Raw genomic sequence first — 21,962 nt, 5'->3', positions numbered from 1 at the left:
AGAATGACACATAGTTCACCTCAAGTTCATACACAGCAGCAATGTACAGGTTAACAGTAAAACACATGGGGCAAGTTTAACTTGAAATATTAGGCAAAGCCAGTCAAATGAAATAATAAACCTAGGAAAAATTAATTACACCTCTGAATATATCATAACTCCATGTTTTGTGTTTACTTTTAGGTCAAATAAAATAGGACATTATTAGCAAAGAGCAAATTATGGGTTGCTGCCTATGTTTAGTTGTTTATGTAAGGAAGCATTTATGGTTGTTGGAAATTAATAAGAATTTGTTTTTTTATAGGATGCTATAGTTATACATGAAGTCTACGAGGAAGGAGCGGCAGCCAGAGATGGAAGACTTTGGGCCGGTGACCAGATATTAGAGGTATAGGACTATGAATTTTATTAATACTAACAAATACAGGGGCGCCTGGGTGGCTCAGTTGGTTAAGGGTCCGACTCTTGATTTTGGCTCAGGTCATGATCTCAGGGTTGAGATCCAGCCCCACATCCACTGAGCATGAAGCCTGCTCCTGCTCAAGATTCTCTCTCTGTCCCTCCCAGCCTTCTTGAATGAATGAATGAGTGAATGAGTGAATGAATGAATGAATGTTTTTAAAAACATACTAGCAAATACAATTCCTTTACTGACCTTGATCCACAAAGTCTGTTTACTCACTGCCTTGTACTTAACTATATCCTCACTTCTCTCCCATTTAGCAAAACATGTACCTTACTTTTTTCTTTTTTTTAATGTACTTTGAATAACTGTCATCAGAATCACGGCAGATTATCTATCTAAATCTGTGAAAACTTTTTTTAAATTGAAGTTTTATAGTTCTAATAGTTCTATCGTCTTAATAGCAAGTGAGAGTGTATAGTACTGCAATTTGACTTTTTGGCCCCTCCATTATACCTGTCTAAATTCGCTCCTAAAAACACAGACATACAGACACATATGCATAAACATGCACACCTGACGTTTTAAAGACTTTCATTGCAGTTTTAAGCATTGTTTTCTTATTCCTAATAAATCTTTAAGTAAAGTGGAGGTCCATGCCTTTCTGCTTTTGTTTTCTAGTTGATGAAAATGTGGGATCTTCTCCTTTTAGGTGGTACATGTGAAATGGCTAGCTTGCCTCTTTCAAATGGACTCTCAATTAACAAAGGTGTTAAAGCCTTTTAAAAAAATGCCAAGGTAGGCAGTGTCTGAACTAGGGAACGGATGAATGGCAGGTCAATGCCAGGCATTCTGGTAGGTGGAACGAAAGAGCTTTTTTGATGGTGTGAAACCTTTAGGCAACATTTATTTCTTTCATTGGATGAATTTAATTGAATAGTTAACATTTTATGGTGGGCATGTGCATTTTTGCCTTGCAACTTTAATATAGCACATTATGAATGACATCATAGAATTTTATTTTCCCTTTGGTGGTTCAAGTCTGCCTCCCAAGATGAAACCACAGATATAATTAAGGGCAGAAAATATAGGCAAGAAGGAGTTAAAGGAGAGGCCAGGCTCATTGCAAATTAAATTCGGGGTTTCTCTGCAGACTTTTACTGGGCTTCATCATTGGATTAGGACAAATTCCCAGTACATTCATTAAGGCACAAGTGTCTGAGGTTAGAAAAATAAGCGAGATCTCTTTGGGAATTGGCTTGACTGCTTTAGCATACAACACCATTTTTTAGTGGTCAGAAGTTTTGAGGGTTTTTTTTTTTCCCTCCCTAGGTTTTCTAATTAACTGGTGTTATCATAATTGGCTCTGTAAAATAAATAGATAGAATATTCAAGAGTACAGATGCATACATGTCTAGATACTTATGTGATCTGTAAGCCCACGAATTATTCTATAATGGTCACTTGAAACTAAATCTAATATGTGCATTTCTTTGATTATGGTGATGGTTGCATAGGTTTAAATCATATAAATTCACAGTATAAATTGTGTACTTTAAGTATAGTTTATTTCAAGGGCACCTGGGTGGCTCAGATGGTTAAGCGTCTGCCTTCAGCTCAGGTCACGATCCCAGGGTCCTGGGATTGAGTCCTGCATTGGGCTCCGTGCTCAGCAGGGAGCCTTTTTCTCCCTCTGCCTCTCTCTGTCTCTTATGAATAAATAAATAAAATCTTAAAATAAATATAGTTTATTTCATAACAATCTTCCATATAGTATATTCACATACAAGCAAACAGGACAGGTTAACATGAAGAAAGCAATTAAGTAAAAGGAGAAATTGAAAACTCAAACCATTTCCTGGCATCCAGTTGAATTACATTACTCAATATGGATGGATGGTCTACACTTCTCATTAAAGATGACCAGGACATAATGTAACATTGTGTGTCAACTAAAAAGTTATTATTTTTTTTAATTGGTCAGGACAAGCTGTTCTTTTACGCCAAGCAGTATCTAGTCCACAAGAGCATATAGTGTGTTCAGTTAAGAAATAGCTGTTTGGTCAAGTAACATGTTTCCTTTCTAAGCAGCTTAGGCCCCTCATTCGGGCTTGTTCTAGTTGTGGTCGATGTGTGTAGATGCATAATGATGCATAATCAGCCTGTGGCCTGCAGGTTTGCCTTAAGAAGGCAGGCCAGCTTTGATGGTATATTTCAAGACCATGAAACCAGAGAATACACCAGTGCTTTCCAGACAATGGCCTTTCTGCTTATAAGAGTTCTCTGCATTGGCAGCTGGCCTTTCATGGTTTTAATTCTATCCTCAGGTTAAAATTAGGACAAGCTATGGGGCACCTGGCTGGCTCAAGTCAGTAGAGCGCACGACTCTTATCTTGGGGCTGTGGGTTCCAGCCCCACGTTGAGCGTAAAGATCACTTAAAAAAAAAAAGAAAAAACAATTGGGACAAGCCAGATTTTTGCTTACAAAGATTTCAAAGATAGAGTCCAATACTGTTTTAGCATGGCAAGATTAACGATTCTATAATTAGCATGGACTGCCTTCTTTCTGATTCTGCTTTTCAAGTCAGTCCCTTGGGGCACCTGGGAGGCTCAGTCAGTTAAGCGTCAGGCTTGATTTCGGCTCAGGTCATGATCTCTGGGTTGTGAGAGCAAACCCTGCGTTGGATTCTTTCTTTCCTTCTCCTTCTGCCTTTCCCCACCGGCCCGTGCACACGCACGTTCGCTCTATCTTTCTAAAACAAAGTCCCTCATCTAACCCTACCCCCACCTCCATTATCCTCCTCTATGTGCAAGCGGGAGCAGAAAGAGTAGAGGGCTAATGCCTGGTTTTCCCTGTGAACTAAAATAGCGAGGAACTGCTGTGTAGTATGGTTATTCTTTCCTTTTAAAGCAGTGGTTCACCCACTTCCTTGTCCTACCCAAGAGATGTGATACACGCCCATTGACAACTGGGGCCTCCTATGGCTCTTTGTCTCAAATAGAGAGCCCTGCTATTGCCATCCCTACCATCAATGCTCTAAATAATGCATATAGTGCTTCTGTAAGGCACTTAAGGTAATACATCACGCCACAGTATTCGAGCTACACAGCGATATTTCTCTTATGATTACTGGTGCCATTTAGTGGTGCCTCTTGATAAGCAGAGGAGGAAATGAAAACTATGAACTTGGAGCAGATCACTTGGATTTGAGCAGGCATCTTCATGCTGGAATTTAGTATAAATTGCTTTTATAATATTAGTTTCATGACAGTGCTTTTTATTGAAAGTATAATTGTTAGGGCCTTTCAAAAGCTATTTTAGAGGCTTAAGAGAATTTGCCTTCAGTCCATAGAAGTAACTATGTTGCAGTGGAGTGTAACAGAAGTGGTCTTGTGTGCCATCTATTGGAATACAGGGAAAATAATCAGCTCAGACCACATTTTCCAGAGACACTGTTTTCCCCTTTGTTCTATGGATATACTTCTCAAACAATGAGAATGCAGCATGGGCCCGAAGTAACAGTGGATGCTGGACACTGTGTGAGAACAGAAACCCAAGATATACCAGAAAAGAAAAAGAAGAAAAAAAAAAACAGCTTGAAAATCAGGCTTTTAAAACATTTTTCTGGATCATAGAATCAGCTTTAAAAAAGAATAGCTCAGGGGCACCTGGGTGGCTCAGTCGTTGGGTATCTGCCTTCAGCTCAGGTCATAATCCCAGGGTCCTGGGATCGAGGCCCGCATCAGGCTCCCAGGTCAGTGGGAAGCCTGCTTCTCCCTTCCCCCCTGCTTGTGTTCCCTCTCTCACTGTGTCTCTCTCTGTCAAATAAATGAATAAAATCTTTAAAAAAAAAAAAAAGAGTAGCTCGAAACGCACCTTCTCCAGGAAGGGCTCATTGCTCTCTTCTCCCTTCTCTGTAACTACTCTTCATGCCATGAGTCATTCGTCTTTGGAATGTTAGAATTGGGGAAGCCTGAGACCAATCCCTCACAGGACAGATGAAGGAATGGAGGACCAGAGATAAGCCTGACCTACCCAGAACACAGAGGGATTGACTAGAACGTGGAGTAGAGAACCGGCATCGTGAGGGAACTCTTCCATTCTGCCATCCCCCCTGGCCATGAGCTGGGGCTATCCTTCCCTTTGGCTTGTTTCCTAGCTGTGACCTTGAGGGAGTGACCCGTGACTCCTTCCTTTGAGTCCTCAGCCATTCTGCTCCTCAGTTTCTCCCTTGTGTTAAATCCACTGATCCACAGCTCTACTTGACTCTCTCTGTGGCAGGGGGCTCCAGGAATTCATTCTGAGAGGAAGTTGAGGCAGAATGGTATAGAGACTGAGGGTGGGAAGACAGTCTGAGTTCAAACTGGGACTCCTCCATCTGTTCGCTGTGTAACCTTGGTCAAGTCTCTTAGCCTCTCCATGGCTTACTTTCCTCATCTGTAAAATGGTAATGGGACCTATTTCAGAGAGTTAGTATAAGGATTAAATGAGTAAATATTTATAAAGGGTTGATCCACAAGCATTACACAAACATTTGTTAAGTTAAAAAAAATAGTAAGTTGGCTCTGGTCTCTGTTTAGCAGATGAGGAAACGGAGGCTGACAAGAGGTTATGCAGCTTATCCAAATTCACAAGATTTGCCAGCAGAGCCATGGCTTTACTCAGTGCTGTTTCCAGTATAGTTTGCCTCTCACTCATGGTCCTATTTGTGCTCACTTGGATCCAGGTTCAGAAGAGTGTACTTCAAGGGGTTTTTGACACTGTTGAAAACCTCTTGTTTCTTTCCCACTTACTCTAAAGTAGTGGTGATGTTTGCAATTAAGAGTGAGGATGTCAAATTCAGTATGCCGACTGAGTCTAAAAATGCTGACCAAACACTAGTGTTTATTTCCCTTTTGACCTCATTTAAATGAAGCCAGTCGGCCCCTTCCACCCCTCCTGCTGCTCTCGCCCTCCCTCCCCAACCATGTTGATCCCATAGTAAAGTTCACAGCTATGCAAAATTGCATTATTGTGTGTACTAAGCTTTTGGGGGGTTGGGGGCAGTATAAGGGTTAACCTCCCTTATACATGAAGCAGTTACTACTACTAGTAGTCACTGCCTGTGTGCCTTAGGAATGGCTGGAAATTTCTAGAGGTTTTTTCACTGGTTGGATTAAGGAATTCAGCAGACAGAGCAGGCATAGAGGCCTCTGCTGTCAGCAGCCCATCTCGGATGCCTGATGTTCCAGGTTAATGGGATTGACCTGAGGAGCGCCAGCCACGAAGAAGCCATCACAGCCCTGAGGCAGACCCCCCAGAAGGTGCGACTGGTGGTGTATAGAGATGAGGCACACTACAGGGATGAGGAGAACTTGGAGGTTTTCCCAGTGGATCTGCAGAAAAAGGCCGGCCGAGGACTGGGTCTGAGCATTGTTGGGAAACGGTAAGGAAACACACAGGACAGATTGGCCTGTCCCTCCAGAGCCCTAGGGAGTCTATGAACACCAGCAGATAAGGTCTTATGTAAACTAATGATATGGTTTCTAAAATTAAACTATTTATATATAAATATTAGAGTGACCTAGGTCATGTTTCTGAGCAAGATCTTAACCAAGAAAAAGTATGTTGTATGAAGATAGAACTCAAAACTCAATCAACCCAGACTGTATTTGCTCCCATATAGAATAAGAACAGAGTCAGGAAGGTTTTTTCACCTTGGAGTCCCTGAGATCTGAGGCTTGCAGGGGTGAATTAAAGCAACCATACCCAAGAAACAGCTAATATCAAGAGCTAGGTTTATACAGCGTTGGGTTAAGAAAATTGCTCTGCCGGGGCGCCTGGGTGGCTCAGTCGTTAAGTGTCTGCCTTCGGCTCAGGTCATGATCCCAGGGTCCTGGGATCGAGCCCTGCATCAGGCTCCCTGCTCGGCAGGAAGCCTGCTTCTCCCTCCCCCACTTCCCCTGCTTGTGTTCCCTCTCTCGGTGTGTCTCTCTCTCTCAAATAAATAAAATTTGTAAAAAAAAAAAAAAAAAAGAAAGAAAATTGCTCTGCCACGGAGTACCATGTGAATTTCATGCTTATGTTAACTACAACTAGTTGGTGAGTTTCAAAACTTAGCCGAGCAGATGTAGTTGAGAGACAATTGCAAATTTTTCATGACAGTAGTTCTCATTAAGAAAGATGTCCCCAAAAGAATAACTTGCAACAAAAATCTAGGTAGATCCTTTTGGCTAGGCTTTTCTTTTGAAGTCTGTGCTGCTTACCCATATGATGGGCATTATAGAATAACAGTAGTAGATTAGAAAAGTAAGTAATATCTTGAAACTGCAATTCCAGCTCCCATGGTTTACTGGTTTTCAATATTTAGTGTGTATTTATTCCAACAGGGCTGCACGGTTTCCAGGTGACACCCCAGTACGGTCCTAAATGGTTATCAACCATCTTCTTAGGAAGAAGTGAAGTTGGTTTTTTTACATATTATGTCCTGTGCCCTCACAGACCTCTGATGGCTAGCCTAGTGCTTTTTTCCAGCTGTCCAGTTGTTATTAAAATAAAAATATATTGGAGACAGTTTTTGAGAGCACGGATTTTGTGCCAAGTACTGTGCTGTCATGATCTCATCCTTCAGCACTATTAAATCATCACTGAAAATGCATTATAAATCAAAAAAGCTGAGACTCCTATTTCTAAACAAACTCAATGCACACCTAGGTGCAGAGCACCTGACAGAGCCCAAGTTGAAATTTGCTTGCTGGTTGTGACACATACATATGCCTGGGGAGATTCCACTTAGAGGAATGGTTTTTACTTTATTGTCTCCTACTGGCCTGATAAAACAGTCTTCATACAACACTAGTACTTCAGATTGAGTTGTAAGGAACATTCACATCCCTTAGCCCAGAAAGTTCCATTGTGAAGGGTCAGGTGTATAAGCTCTCACGATTCATAATTCTTTGACTTAGCAATTCCACGACTAGAATATTCTCATGGTGTGCTTGTAGATATGTTATCCGTTGCACATTGTTTGCAATAGCTAGTGAATGACAATAACCTGTATATTTTTTATCAACAGTTTACTCATTATGAAATTAAGGAACATCTGTAGATTAGTATACCACCTTAAAAAACAAGTGATCCATTTCATTTCACTAAGATTGTCCTCTTGCAGAAATGATGCCCTTGGGTCAATAAAAATGAGTATTACAGTAAGCAGCATAAATAGGTCTAAACTATTTAAAGGGCAAGCACTCTGAGGTTTATCATTTTGGAAGTTAGTGGATATTATTGGATAGGACCTCTCTTCCAAGCTTCAGGATTTAGTGAAACTGTATAGAATGTCAATAATCTCAGATTTACTCAGAAATACTAAATTGTGCCATTACCCACTGCTTTGTGGTATTCACAGAAACGGAAGTGGAGTGTTTATTTCTGACGTCGTGAAAGGTGGAGCTGCAGACCTTGATAGGAGATTGATTCAGGGAGATCAGATCTTATCTGTGAATGGGGAGGACATGAGAAATGCTTCACAAGAGACAGTGGCCACTGTCCTCAAGGTGAGTCCTCAGGCTACTGTCTGCCTGAAGTCCACAGTGAGCCGTTCTAATCGAGCTTGGTTATAAATGGGTTAGACTTTATGCTAACTCTGGTTTTCACTAGAGAGCTAATCTCGGATTATTTTAACCCATCATATATAGCTTTACAAGAAAGCTGCTAGATATACTATCAGGATCAGGATTGACAGAGAAACCTCTTTGGGGACTTCCCAAGCTAGTTTTTATCCTTGTGAGAAACGAAGTACCCACAGTTACCCTCTGAATGCATTAGATGGGATAAGTTCTCCTGGAATCAAAAAATTCATCCTTTTCTCTAAAGCTGTATTGTCATGAATTTACCAAATCCAGTTTTTTGTTTTGTTTTTATGATAATGGCTGACAAAATCAAGATGGTAGACTATATGTTTGTCCCATTTGGTACATAATGAAGCTGTAGAGACTTAACATGTGACCTCCATCTCCTTTGTGGGTTATTTATGGGCCTTTGTTTTGAGGTTAAAAGCATGAGTTTTGGTCCCCTCCCTAGTTGCCTTAGACTTAAAGCCTCTCCAAGGCTTTTGTTCACAAGTCATTCTGAGTTTGTGGTTAGCACACAGGTGCTTCTGGGATGCTAATAACTACCTCCTTTGCTTCACTGGTATTACAAAATAGGTAAAGAAAAATACCTTGAGGGACCATTGAAGATTATCTAGACCAATTCCTGTATTTCACAAATGAAGTTTGAAAAAGTAAAGGAGCATGTCCAAGATGACAAGGATCTGCTTGAGTGGTTTTCCCACCACCCAAGCCGTTTCTCACTGAAGCTGTAGAGAGGCTAGGTTCAGAATTACCTTCCAAGTGTCTCTGCCACATGGACACTACCTCCCTTGGGGGAAAATGATTAATAAAAATTCTTGTAAATTTCCATTCAACTATAATCAGCTGCATCTTATACAGTTTCACAAATAACTGTGGAAGCTTTTGCAAAGACAAATGAACCTCTTTTATTTTAAAATCCTGATTTCCTGGTATAGTCAGTTATGACTTATGAGAGAATTTGTTATTTGTAGATTATCTCTATGTTTGATTTTTCCATCCCCCGTTCACCACTTTTTCTTATTTCACTGCTCATGAATACTTTCATCAGAAGGGAGAAGGAAGAGGTGAATTGATATGTAATACTTTTACCATGTTTAAAGAAGTCACGAAGTCATGAGATGAATACCATGGAGTTGATGAGTTTTTGTTATTTTGTGTGATTTTTTTTTTTTTTGATTACTGAATTTTCCTTTTCCTTCTTGCTTTCATCACCCATTTACAATTCTTGGTGCGGAGATGAGGGGAAGCTCTGCCATGATAATTTAGAAGTTAGTTAAATGCTGTTTTTCACCTCTTGTCTTCCCAAGTGTGCACAGGGGCTGGTGCAGCTAGAGATTGGAAGACTCCGAGCTGGTTCCTGGATCTCCTCGAGGAAGACCTCACAGAATAGTCAGGTTGTTGCTGGGTTCCCATCAGACTGACTCACTCACCCATCCCCACTGGGAGAAAGCTCCCCATTTCATAAATGATTGGAATAATGTGTACTAGACATCATATTCACAACACCATGTTCAGGGCATTTTAATATGTTTGAAATAAAAATGAAAGGTGGGATGGAAATTCGTTAATATTCATTAATCCCTAGATTTTTCTCTCCTTTAATGCCTGCCAGTATTCCCTTAGAACCACTTTTCTCGTCCACTAGTAGTTCTGTATTCCCTATGCATGCATGTACACAGCTGTGTTTATTTAAAAAAAAAGAAAGAGAGAAAGAAGCAACATCTGGTGGCAATTTGACCCTCATTAGCACAACATTGTTCTATTCATTCAATTAAATATTGCTATAAAGTTAACTTGTGAATAGCCACTCACACATGCTGAGGGCAATTAATGGCATATTCCTAAGAGAGCCAAGTGTGGGGGGGGATTCTCCTCTGAGAGGGAGGCCTTAATGGGTGATACTTTGTAGGTTAGCAAACATCTTATGTTTATTTGCAAGCCTGATGGAAGTGCCACTTTTTTTTAACAAAGTATATTTCAAAGTTTGGGTTTTTTGTTTTGTTTTTATGATAATGGCTGACAAAATCAAGATGGTAGACTATATGTTTGTCCCATTTGGTACATAATGAAGCTGTAGAAACTTAACATGTGACCTCCATCTCCTTTGTGGGTTATTTATGGGCCTTTGTTTTGAGGTTAAAAGCATGAGTTTTGGTCCCCTCCCTAGTTGCCTTAGACTTAAAGCCTCTCCAAGGCTTTTGTTCACAAGTCATTCTGAGTTTGTGGTTAGCACACAGGTGCTTCTGGGATGCTAATAACTACCTCCTTTGCTTCACTGGTATTACAAAATAGGTAAAGAAAAATACCATTGTTCAGCTAGAATCGCAGACTAGCTATCTTAGAGAATCTTCAAAACAGTGAAACCCAATAAACATCATGTTAAGTTTTAGAATATATTTTCTCTTTTCATTTCTGGCCTATGCAATGAGCAGCAAATATCATGTGTACTAAGACACAGTGCTGAAGTGGGGCTCCAGGAGCAAATGGTTGATAATGATTCTGAGCAGACTTTTATCAACAGTGGGAATTTCAGATGCAAAAATAGTTGTCTCAGAGCTTCTTCCTTAGTGGAAGATTACTTGTTGAGTGATTTCACTAAAGCCTTGTTGTGTGCAGGTTAGAATTCAGACTGAACAATACTGGGGATAAAATTTTTCTTCCTTGCAGAATATGGGAGGGTGCCACAGAGGAGGCTCCATTGGATCTCACTGCAAAAGGAGTTTGACAGGTTGAAAAGAGGGAGAAGGCATCCCAGACAGATGGAATAGCATATGCAAAAGCACAAAGGGATACAAAGAATTCCAGTGTTTTAAGAAAAGTTTGAGTTAAATCATGGAACACTACATCAAAAACTAGTAATGTAATGTATGGTGATTAACATAACATAATAAAACAAAATTAAAAAAAAGTTTGAACTGAAGGATGAGGTAGTAGGTAGAACTAGATTTCTGTCATTGAAGAACATGTATAAGAATGTCTTAGAGATTAATAAAGTTCACACTTAGGTTAAATACAGAGCTAACAAATTTAGAAGATCGATTATTAAATGTCAATAAAACTATCATCACCATTTAGCTCATCTATAAATGTGAGCTGTCCAATTTTGGAAACCTAAGACAAAGTATCAGACACTTTTATCTAACCTTCCTGCACAGAGTTTTTAACCTTAGGGGGTAGAAGTTTAATTCAATTTTAAGAAAAACAGTAAATATGTTTTATCCTTACTTTGTCCTTAAAATTTTGGCTGAGATGATAACGAGAGTCTGCAGTGATACTTGGCTAATTAAAAGAAGGCTCATAGCTGGCTGTGAAAAGGAAATGTCCTCCATTATCACGAGCTGAAGACCAGCCCATGACCCAACTGGAGAAAAAGAGAATCCCATTCCGAGACATTTCCACCTTCAGACCCTCTAGGGGCACGGATTTCTTTCTGGGCAATTATAAGATGGGGAGATAAATGTCTTCTTCCGAGGGCCAAGGAGAATTATAATTTGTTAGACTTGGCCTAGAGAAAGTGGGTTCACTAAGATAGATCTATTCTTGGGGCCACCAAGCCTCTTTTTTTAAAAAGTCTTTTCCCACCAACCAGAAAAGAATGTCTTTACTCTTCAAAGGACGGTGTGTTATGGAAAAGCACTTGAGAAATCTTTTCCTCAGATAACTGAGGGAACACTTCCAGGCACAGTTCATATTTATAAAGGCCATGGCAAACACATTGTTCTAAGATTTTTTTAGGCAAAAGTTATAATATGCTATACTCCCTCAATTCTGAATATTATTATAGCACTATTGATTTAAATCATATCCTTTCAGGAAAAATATAGAAAACACTCCTTTAAATATATATGTCCATTGTGAAAAATATAGAAAACACTCCTTTAAATATATATATCCATAATCCATATGTCTGTCACTTTGAAATGAATTTTTAAACATTGATGAATAGATGAATAGATATGTGAGAAAGAATATATATATATATATGCATACATATAAAGCTTATATAAAGAGGAAGGCGATAGAAAAATGTCAAATGATGGGACGCCTTTGGCTCAGGTCATGACCCCAGGGTCCTGGGCTGGGAGCCCGATGCGGAGCCTGCTTCTCCCTCTCTCTGCTCTGCCTGCCGCTCCCCCTGCTTGTGCTCGCTCACTCTCTGACAAATAAATAAATAAAATGAAAAAAATACATATATTAAAAAAAAGAAAAATGTCAAATGGGATTGGGGTAGGGTGGTAAGGGTGTGAGTAGGGGTCACTTCTGTTTTCTCTTTTAGCCTGTACAGAATTTTCTGTCACATGGTTATGGCTATTTCAGTAATTAAAATACTAAGTCTGAATTTTTAAGACCAAGTTAGTGTCTGAGTGCAGCTGACGGCGGGGTTTCTTTCCAGGGAAGCCAGCACGGCGCACACAGCAACTTCCATCCCTCCCTGGCTCCTGTCATCACCAGCCTGCAAAACCTGGTCGGCACAAAAAGAGCTACAGATCCTTACCCCAAAAGTTCAGGTATGACTTGGACACACCTCCAGCAAAACCATCCTGTGATCCAATTTTTAAAATATTAATATTTTTTGGGCGCCTGGGTGGCTCAGATGGTTAAGTGTCTGCCTTCGGCTCAGGTCATGATCCCGGAGTCCTGGGATCGAGTCCCGCATTGGGCTCCCTGCTCCTTGGGAGCCTGCTTCTCCCTCTGCCTCTGTCTCTCTCTCTCATGAATAAATAAATAAAATCTTTAAAAATAAAAATAAAATAAAATATTAATATTTTTTAAAAACAATCTCTTCACCCTCAATTCAGACACGTTGAAATCTTCGAACGTGTGCACCTAAGCCCCAAGCTTGATAAAAAGCCTGTTCTAAAGGAAGGAAAGCCATAGGGACTCATTTTGGGAATGTGCCTTTAACTGTACACAAATCACATGAAAAACAGGAAAGTAGAAATCTAAACTACTTCATAAAAGAAAACCATTTCCCAAAGAGAAAAATTTCAAATGACAGGTCACTTGAGGAAGGTCAAAAGTGCATATACCATTGTGGGTGGGGCAGGCTTTTTTAAATCTCCTTGAGGAGAGGGTTGTCTTCGATTAAGGCAGGAAAATGTACAATGATACACAAATAGCCCATCCCCCAAGCCACTTACGATATATGGTGATATCCTGGGTAGCTGTTAGTACTTCCATCAGCTTCTGTCAGACCACATGGTTATGACCACATCTACCTCAAACAGAGGGCCTCTTTAAAATAGCCCCTAACCAGCACATGCACCCCAATGTTTATAGCAGCAATGTCCACAATAGCCAAACTATGGTAAGAGCCTAGATGTCCATCAACAGATGAATGAATAAAGAAAATGTGTGTGTATACACACACAATGGAATATTATGCAGCCATCAGAAAATGAAATCTTGCCATTTGCAATGACATGCATGGAACTAGAGGGTATTATGCTAAGCAAAATAAGTCAATCAGAGAAAGACAATTATATGATCTCACTGATAGGTGGAATTTGAGAAACGACAGAATCATAGGGGAAGGGAGGGAAAAATGAAACAAGACAAAACCAGAGAGGGAGACAAACCATAAGAGACTCTTAATCTCAGGAAACAAACAGGGTTGCTGGAGTGGTGGGGGGTGGGAGAGATGGGGTGGCTGGGTGATGGGCACCAGAGATGGTATGTGCTATGGTGAGCACTGTGAATTGTGTAAGACTGATGAATCACAGACCTGTATCCAGTTTTTTTAAAAAAGTTCTCTTCATTGTTAAAAAAAATTAAAAAAATAAAAAATAACTCCTAACCAATGGTTGCCAGTTTGGATTTTGATAAAGTATGTATTCTCTCTCTGCTTGTATTCTCTCTTGAAAGAGCTAGAAAATGATACTATTTTTTTAAAGGATAATATTTTTATAGGAGAATATTAAATCCTAACTCTGTTATCTCTTTATTTTAAAAAGTTAATTGTGTTGCTTCCTTATTTATAGGCACAGATATGGGACCAAGGACCGTTGAGATCATCAGGGTAGGTCAATAATTTTGCTATTTTTCTGATTGGTGTTGTATTTCCATTAAAATGTATATTTTCTCCTCAATACAATTTTTGCATTGTTAGTGTGATCTTTTAAGTTACTGAAGGCATTAAATGGTTTGTGTAACATAAATAGACTTAGAAAAATACAGTAAAGCCACATAGAGGACCATTGTGAATTTTTTGGTATGTACCATCCACTATGTTTTGTGCATGTATTTAAGTTTTATAAAGCAAACCAAAAAAAAAAAAAGTATATTAAACTCTGGTAGCTTGTCTTTTTTCACTTTTTTTTTTTTAAGATTTTATTTATTTAGAGAGAGCATGTGTGAGCAGGGGGAGGGGCAGAGGGAAAGAATCTCAAGCAGACTCCATGCCAAACACGGAGCCCAATGCAGGGCCTGATCCCAGGATCCTGAGATCACAGCCTGAGCCGAAATCAAGAGTCAGACACTTAACCAACTGAGCCACCCAGGTTCCCCTGTCTCCTTCACTTTAAAGGATGAACTTTTAGCCATACTAATATTTTTTTATGGCAGACAGCATGATTTTTATTAGTTGCATAGTATTCCATCATATAAATGTGCTGTAATTTTCTTAATCAGCTTCCTCCTAGTAAACAATTAGCATATTTCTCAACTTTTGCTCTTTTATAGCAACATCTTTGTTTTTCTTTTTTTAGCTATATCATGGGTGATTTCCTCAGGATTCGTTCCTAGAAATGAAATTATTGATTCAAAAGCCACATTTGTTACTTAAAGGCTTTTATACATATTGCTAAATTGCCTCCTTGAGAAGATTGTGTAAGTTGTATTTAAGTTCATAAAGTTGCCAATCCTGATTTTCAAACTCCTGTGTGATATCCAGAATATTGGAAAGTACTTTTATTTTGATCACTTCCAACCATTAAATTTGGGATTCAAGAAGTCTTTAAAAAAGAAATTATGACCTTGTTATAATCATGGTTCAGCTGCAATGAAGAGATATCCAGCATAGCTTAGTTCTCTGGAATCAATCATAGCTGTGTTTGAAGGCACTCTACCATTTATTAGCTCTATGACCTTTGGCAAGTTATTCAAGTTTTCTCGTCTGTAGACTGGGGATGGCAACACTTAACTCACAAGGTCAATCTTACTGTGTGGATTAAATGAGATAATGCAAGTAGCGTACTTAGCATAGTATCTAGTGCATCATAGATGTCCAGGAAGTGGCATCCATTATTATTGACTACAATTTGTAGTAAATTGGCTTCATTTGTTCCTAGTATCTTTCCACCAGAGTGGCAACTCAGATGTTCCTATGATAGGAAAGTTAAATCTACCAAACATGTACATAATTATGGGTAAATTACAGAAGCATTATGATGGATTTGAACAAAGCCAAGTTATTCCATAAATTTCTCCTTATTCCAAGGTTTATAAAATAACATTTTATGCGGGTGCCCAGGTGGTACAGTTGGTTGAGCCTCTGATTCTTGGTTTCACCTCAGGTCATGACCTCACAGCAGTGGGATTGAGCCCCATGTCAGACTCCGAGCTCAGCAGCGAAGTCTGCTTGAGTCTCTCCCCCCACCCCCAATCAGGCTCATGTGTGCTTTCCCTCTCTCAAATAAATGGGTAAATCTTTAAAAAAACAAAAACAAAAAAAACATAATTTTATGTTTCCTTAGTCATTTCAGCCACTTTTTTTTTTTTTTACAGGCTTTTATAAAAAGGCCTACTCCCAGCAGGAGAGAGAACCATGTTCTCCCACACATGTTTCAAGCAGAAACTTGTGATGAAACTCATCTTGCCATTTTGCATGCATTGCTTTACTGTTGATGCATTCAAAAAACATAAGCCAGACACAAATATGTTCAAAAACAGGATATAAATGACCCGTGACTGGAGAGGTCAGCTTCACCCTTCTTCTTTTATAGGCATGACATGGCAGCATTAGTAATATTATTAATAGTAAAGAATAATTCCTCACACTTATGTGACATGAGTTTTTAACGTTCTTTCATATATGGTTTTTGTTGTCATTTTGTTCTTTTCCCATCTTCCAACTTTATGAGGTAAAATTGAAGCACCCTAAGCCGTGTATATTTTTAAATAATCAATTAAAATGTCGGGAGTCTTGCTACCATGTAAGTCCCTTTACCACACCCACGCCACTTTTATGCCATAGTCATCATATGTTTACATTTACATAAATTGAGAACTCCACCAAACAGTGTTACAGTTTTTACTTTCAAACGTCCTGCAACATTTATGTATGTATTTATTTATTTATTTATTTGAGAGAGAGTAAGCGAGAGAGAGAGCACAAGCGGGGCAGAGGGAGGAGCAGACTCCCTGCTGAGCAGGGAGACCGATGCAGGGCTCGACCCCAGGACCCTGAGATCATGACCTGGGCCAAAGGCAGACACTTAACCAACTGAGCCACCCAGGCACACTGTCCTTCATATTTTAAAGAACTGAAAAACACTGGTCACATTTTCTTTGCATACTGAGTAGTTTTGGTCCTCAGGAATGTAACGCTGTGTAGACTCAGAAGAGTACTGATGTTTATGTTTTAGCAGGCAGTCAGCCCATTTGGGTTCAGACTGCAAATTCTGTCTCCCCTTCCGGGAGCGGGGGTTCACCTCCCAGCTCAGGTCTGTGTTGGTCGGTCCCGCACATGAGTCACTCAGAACGAATCCAGAGAATTCTGTGGTGCCCTCTGCTCCAGCTTTCTTCCTTTATTCTCCAGTCACGGGGGCTCCCTCGCCTGGTTCCTCTGACCAGCAAGATGGGGCGAGATGGGGCGAGAGAGGCGTCCACATCAGTGTTACACTGTGCGCCACCTTTCCAGCTCCTTGACCAGCTCTCACCCTCAGGACAACGCTGCCAGGAAAAGAAGGGGGCGATCCACCCTCTGCTGCTTTTACTCCAAGTTTTGGGTCTCTACCACAACTTGTTTCTTTACTTTTCCGAAGCCTCAGGTAGTTGTTTTCTGTTTGACAGAGTTGTGCATTTTAATCAGCGGGAGAGAGCTACTGTAGTTGAGCAAATGCCACCACACTGAAAGTGGAACATGTCAGTCATTCTGTGATTTTTAAAATAGTAACCCTGTGATACAAATGTGGAGAAGACCTGGACGAGAGCCAGGATCTCGTCACCAGGGTCCCAGCGAATCAAGCTGCCTCACCTCCTAATCTTAGCGGACACTTTCAGCCACATCTTCCTTCTCCCTGCAAACTCTGTTATCATTCCAGTGGGTGTCCTCTCAGATCCTTTGTTGTAATGCAACCGTGCAGCTCTTTTAGAGCCAAGTGTGTTTGTTCACACCCAGAAGAGCATGATATGTGTGGCAGTTTAATCATAAACACCATATGAGAACATACTTGCCAAGTCTGCATCAAAATTGGCCACTAAACTGAGCAGTAACATAGGGTTGTTTTGTATTTTTGTGTGTGTTTTTACTCCTACTGTTGCCTTTTATTGAGCCTCTTCTGTAGGCTAAGACTGCACTATATCATCTCATTTAATCCTCAAATCAACATAAAGATGGAAACTCTAAGAGGTTAAGGAACTGCCTTAAGACCCTCCCCACCCCCAGCTAATTAAGTGCTAGAGCTGAAAACACAGGTCTCTTTCTGACTCCAAAGGCGCTGCACTTAACTCCTATGTTACCCTGGCCTCCTGCATCATGGAAGGATTTTGTTCAACAGCTATCCGGGAGCAATCAGGTTGTGATTTTTTATTAAATATATGAGCACTGTGTTTTCCTTATTTTTTAGGAGCTCAGTGATGCCCTTGGAATCAGTATTGCCGGAGGAAAAGGAAGTCCCTTAGGAGATATCCCAATATTTATTGCCATGATTCAGGCCAGTGGTGTGGCTGCACGTACACAGAAGCTTAAGGTAAACAAAAGGAAAATGGTGAAATGCTAACAGCATGTGGTGGGAGACAAAGTTGCAGCCATGGGTGCTTTATTTAAAGTTGGAATTCCAACAGAGACGCATGCTGAGGGCAAAATGCATTGGAGAAAGTTTACACCTAAAATTCATTAGGTCCCTGGGCATATAAAAATATTATTGTTTGTATCAAAGCTTCCCGATGAAAGAAGAAATTGCAGCTCATTTGCAAAGCCTCCCATACCATTTTTAGCACATTTCACCCAAAATTAATTTTCACCTGAGAGAGATTTGACCTTAGAATCGTCCTTCAACCAGAAGAATTAACATTCTTACGATTTTTTTTTCCCCATTACCCCTTAATCTTAACTTAGGTAGAAAAATAAAGGAGAAAATATTTGGCTTCCTCATTAGAGCTTTATTGAACAGTTAATTTGTATGCCCCACTATTACTGGGGAACCACCATTGCCAAAATACAAAAGTGGCCTGCCGTGCCTTCCCCTAATCAAACCTGACCCCCTTCTTGTTCTCTGATTGGTCTGTATTTAGGGAAAGCCATAAAAATTCCTCATGCTTCTGGAACTTGCATACACAGGAGAAACACAGAATCTTCACAATAGCCACAAATAGGAAATACGACTTAAAAAGAATTTTAAGCATTCTCCTCAAATTGAATTTTTCTTAATGATAGTGATTTTCTACCACTTTTGTACTTCCAGGTTGGAGATCGGATTGTCAGCATTAATGGGCAACCTTTGGATGGGTTGTCTCACGTGGATGTGGTTAATCTGCTAAAGAACGCCTACGGGCGCATTATCCTGCAGGTATTGCGATCAATGGAACACGCAGCTGCGCGAGGCAGATAAGTGGCGTGCAAAAAAGATTGAGCGTCACTGGTAGCAGGCATCACCGCCCAGCAGGGTGCTTGCTGATGTGAATTATGAAGGTTGAAAGCAAGAAATTATTATTTTTATTCAGAAATTCTTTAATGCCACCCATACAGGCAGTGAGCATGATTATATGAAAGCCTAACAAGGGGAGAAAAATTACTCTTTGCTTCACGTGATAAATCAACAAGGCTTTTAGCTTCCAGCATTCTTTTGTAAATCAAAGTTTGTGAGGAATAGGAAATGATTTCTTTTCTTATGCCCAAAACCTGTTACTGAACTGCCCAAACGCTGTTTCTTCCACTGCCTTTAAAGGAAGGAAAAAATACAATGATCTTTTTCCCCCATAGCATAAATGATTGCCAACACTGTTAAATTCTCACTGTGTGGTTGTCATTAACTGAGGCAGACAATTATTTATCAGCCGTGGTCCCCAAGAGTATTGTACAGATACACAGGGAAATCTAGCAGGAAGTAGAAAGGAGGTGTGCTATTCATTACCCCTCCTTAAATTTCAGCACTCCATGCATCTCTGAGATTGATATGGTGCAGTGAGAGGCATGATACTGTGAGTTTTGCTAATAAGTTTCTTCCAAAATGTATGATTATAATCACCACACTTCTGCCGTAGTAGTACTGAATGTTTTACAGGTGAAAAGAATAAAACCCACCATTTAGTACCTTAGGGCTAGCCAACCCCTCAGATCATTCTAGCCTTCAAATAATAATTTCAGGGGTGCCTGGCTGGTTCAGTCAGTAGAACATGAAGCTCTTGATCTCAGGGTTGCAGGTCTGGGCCCCACGTTGGGTGTGGAGATTACTTAAAAATAAAATCCTTCAAACTGAAAAGCTCTTACACTGGGGAGAACCAGTTTGTGGTGCTTAACTCTCACATCTCAGTGGTCTAAATCCAAAGGGCCAAAACAGACATTACGGAAAGTAAACAATGGGGCACCTGGGTGGCTCAGTCGGTTACGCTCCGACTCCTGATTTCGGCTCAGGTCACGATCTCGGGGTCATGGGGTAGAAGAACCCCACGTTGGACTCCGAACTCAGTGGGGAGTCTGCTTGGGATTCTCTCTCTCTCCCACTGCCCCTCCCCCCTCTAAAATAAACAAATCCCTTAAAAAAAAAAAAGTAAATTACTTTCAGCACGTATGAAGGAGATCCTACAAATACTGTTGGTAGTTTCAAGGGAGTTTATGCGATAGGCAACATATTATTCAGTGATTTGGGCCCCCGGGTTTCTGCAGAACACAAACCAGAACACTGTGTGGACTGGCTGTAGAGTCAGCTTCCGCTCTGCTCCTGGTCCTCACTTTCAGTGGACCTTATGCTGCCACCTCACATTCTCCTTCCACCCCACCTTAGTCGCCAGCCGACCTGTGCATTCTTGCTTTTTCTTACTCGCCGCGCTTGCTCTTCCTTCGAGTTATGCTGACCCCTAGAGGCCTAAAAGTGCAACTCCTCAGTCTCTGGGGACCATTTGTTACACAGATTTTTAAAAGGAAGTTATTTGAACTAATATCTATGTCAAGACAAAAAAATGTTTCCCTTAGCAAAATCAGGTATTACCAGCATTTTCATACACCAGTGTAATCTGTTCAGTTCTACCTTCTTCACAGAGAAATGAGAAGCCACAGTGTAAAAATGTAACATTAACCATAAAAGCACCTTAAATGACAATGAACTCAAGCTCTCCCATGCAGAATTAACATTTCACTCAAATTGCCACTATTCACATACCTTTGAACAAGTTCCTTATTTTTTCTCTTTCTGTGTTTTAAGAAAATGACATTTGGTTTTAAAATGCTCTTTTGCATTAATCACATTAGTTGGTAGTGTTATTTTCTAACCTGTGCTATTAAAAACTTAATGGAATCCTTTGGGATTTTTACAGTTATAATCTACACAGTTATGGGTATGGAGCATATGTGCTGCCAAAGGCTTTAGATACAAAACCCAGAAAACTCTTATGTCCTGCATCGCATGCCTTTCAGTTACATAGTATATTTGCCTTAATTAAAACAATGTGCATATCGTACCAGCAGTATAGTTATTACAGCTGACTTGGCACTAGGTAATTATTTTTATCATCAGGTGAGCCAGCCCATTGGCAGAGCAGTAGGGAAGGTCAGGTAATTGTGTCTGATGATGTGGAAAAGGCTTACTGTCGGTGTATCATGCAAAGCAGTCAGCAACTGCTGGTTGCACAGAGAAGATTAAGGTCTGGGTCAGTGGACTGCAGGGTGATGAAAGGGAAAGACTGGAAGAGATGACCAATACTTACAGAAGCTTCTCCCCACAGTATAAATTTCTGTCTCTGGGTGTTAATAAAAGGTAGATATTTCTGCCCTTAAAGTCTGATGGTTTCTTATTCTCAATCATAGATTGATCAGTGGAGATTGATGTGGTTACACGAGTCATTTTAAATGTTCCCAGTTATATTTGCTTTTCTAGTCTGATGATTTGTCTGGTTAAGCTCCTTTGTCTATAGAATGACCATGAAACAAACCTTTTTTGGACAAAATCAGGTAACCCAGACTCTCCGCTAGAATTTTTTTTTTTTTTTTTGGTACATCTTTCTTTGAGAACACAGAAGATAAAAAGAGCATATCAGAGATTTTTATCACTAAAGGAACTTGTGAGACTTGTTTTAGGTCCATTAAGAAATCGTGCAAACATTCAAGAGTGTAGTAGAATGGGTAGATTGAGGTAGCACTAACTAAACTAGGGGATATACGAAGAGGACTTTGGGAGAGAACATTATAGTTGGAGATGTCCAGTAGGCAAAGGAAATGTACCGCCAATACTCGGGGAGACTTCACTGCTAGGAACAGGGTAAATGAAGCCATATGAGGCTTTTCAATGTCAACATCCCCACTGCCTGGCACATTATATATCATAGGTACTGGTTGAATAAATGAATGAAAACAGTGGTGACAAAGACAAGACAAAGGCTTGAAGTCAACAGCAAGTAGGAAAGGCAGGGGAAAGAGTCTGAAGTCAGGGAGATTCATTAAGGGTCTGTCTACAAAGTAGTTTGGGAGACCCTTTGGGGACATTCTCCAGAACACACACACACACACACACACACACACACACACACACACACACACAATTGATATAAGAGGGTCCACCTGCTGGTTTGT

General features: G+C 40.2%; 1 protein-coding gene across 5 annotated transcripts in view; it reads left to right on the top strand.

Moving 5' to 3' along the window:
* The window catches only part of PATJ (PATJ crumbs cell polarity complex component), a 335,447-nt gene that overhangs the window by 293,769 nt on the left and 19,716 nt on the right, over positions 1-21,962 (top strand). For all 5 annotated transcript variants that reach the window (XM_028106828.2, XM_088022976.1, XM_088022975.1 and 2 more), the window contains 8 exons: positions 305-388; positions 5,636-5,829; positions 7,792-7,939; positions 9,325-9,411; positions 12,411-12,525; positions 13,999-14,036; positions 17,806-17,928; positions 18,643-18,747. In XM_028106828.2, the coding sequence (XP_027962629.1) occupies positions 305-388; positions 5,636-5,829; positions 7,792-7,939; positions 9,325-9,411; positions 12,411-12,525; positions 13,999-14,036; positions 17,806-17,928; positions 18,643-18,747 (894 nt within the window). The remainder of the gene's footprint in view (positions 1-304; positions 389-5,635; positions 5,830-7,791; positions 7,940-9,324; positions 9,412-12,410; positions 12,526-13,998; positions 14,037-17,805; positions 17,929-18,642; positions 18,748-21,962) is intronic.

Source organism: Eumetopias jubatus, unplaced genomic scaffold (genome assembly GCF_037043125.1).
Source record: "Eumetopias jubatus isolate StellerSeaLion01/CBP00866 unplaced genomic scaffold, mEumJub1_p1.0 scaffold_4, whole genome shotgun sequence".
NCBI classification, from domain to species: Eukaryota; Metazoa; Chordata; class Mammalia; order Carnivora; family Otariidae; genus Eumetopias; species Eumetopias jubatus.
Note: the sequence above shows the minus strand (reverse complement) of the source record. Positions and strands in the feature narration are given on the sequence as shown.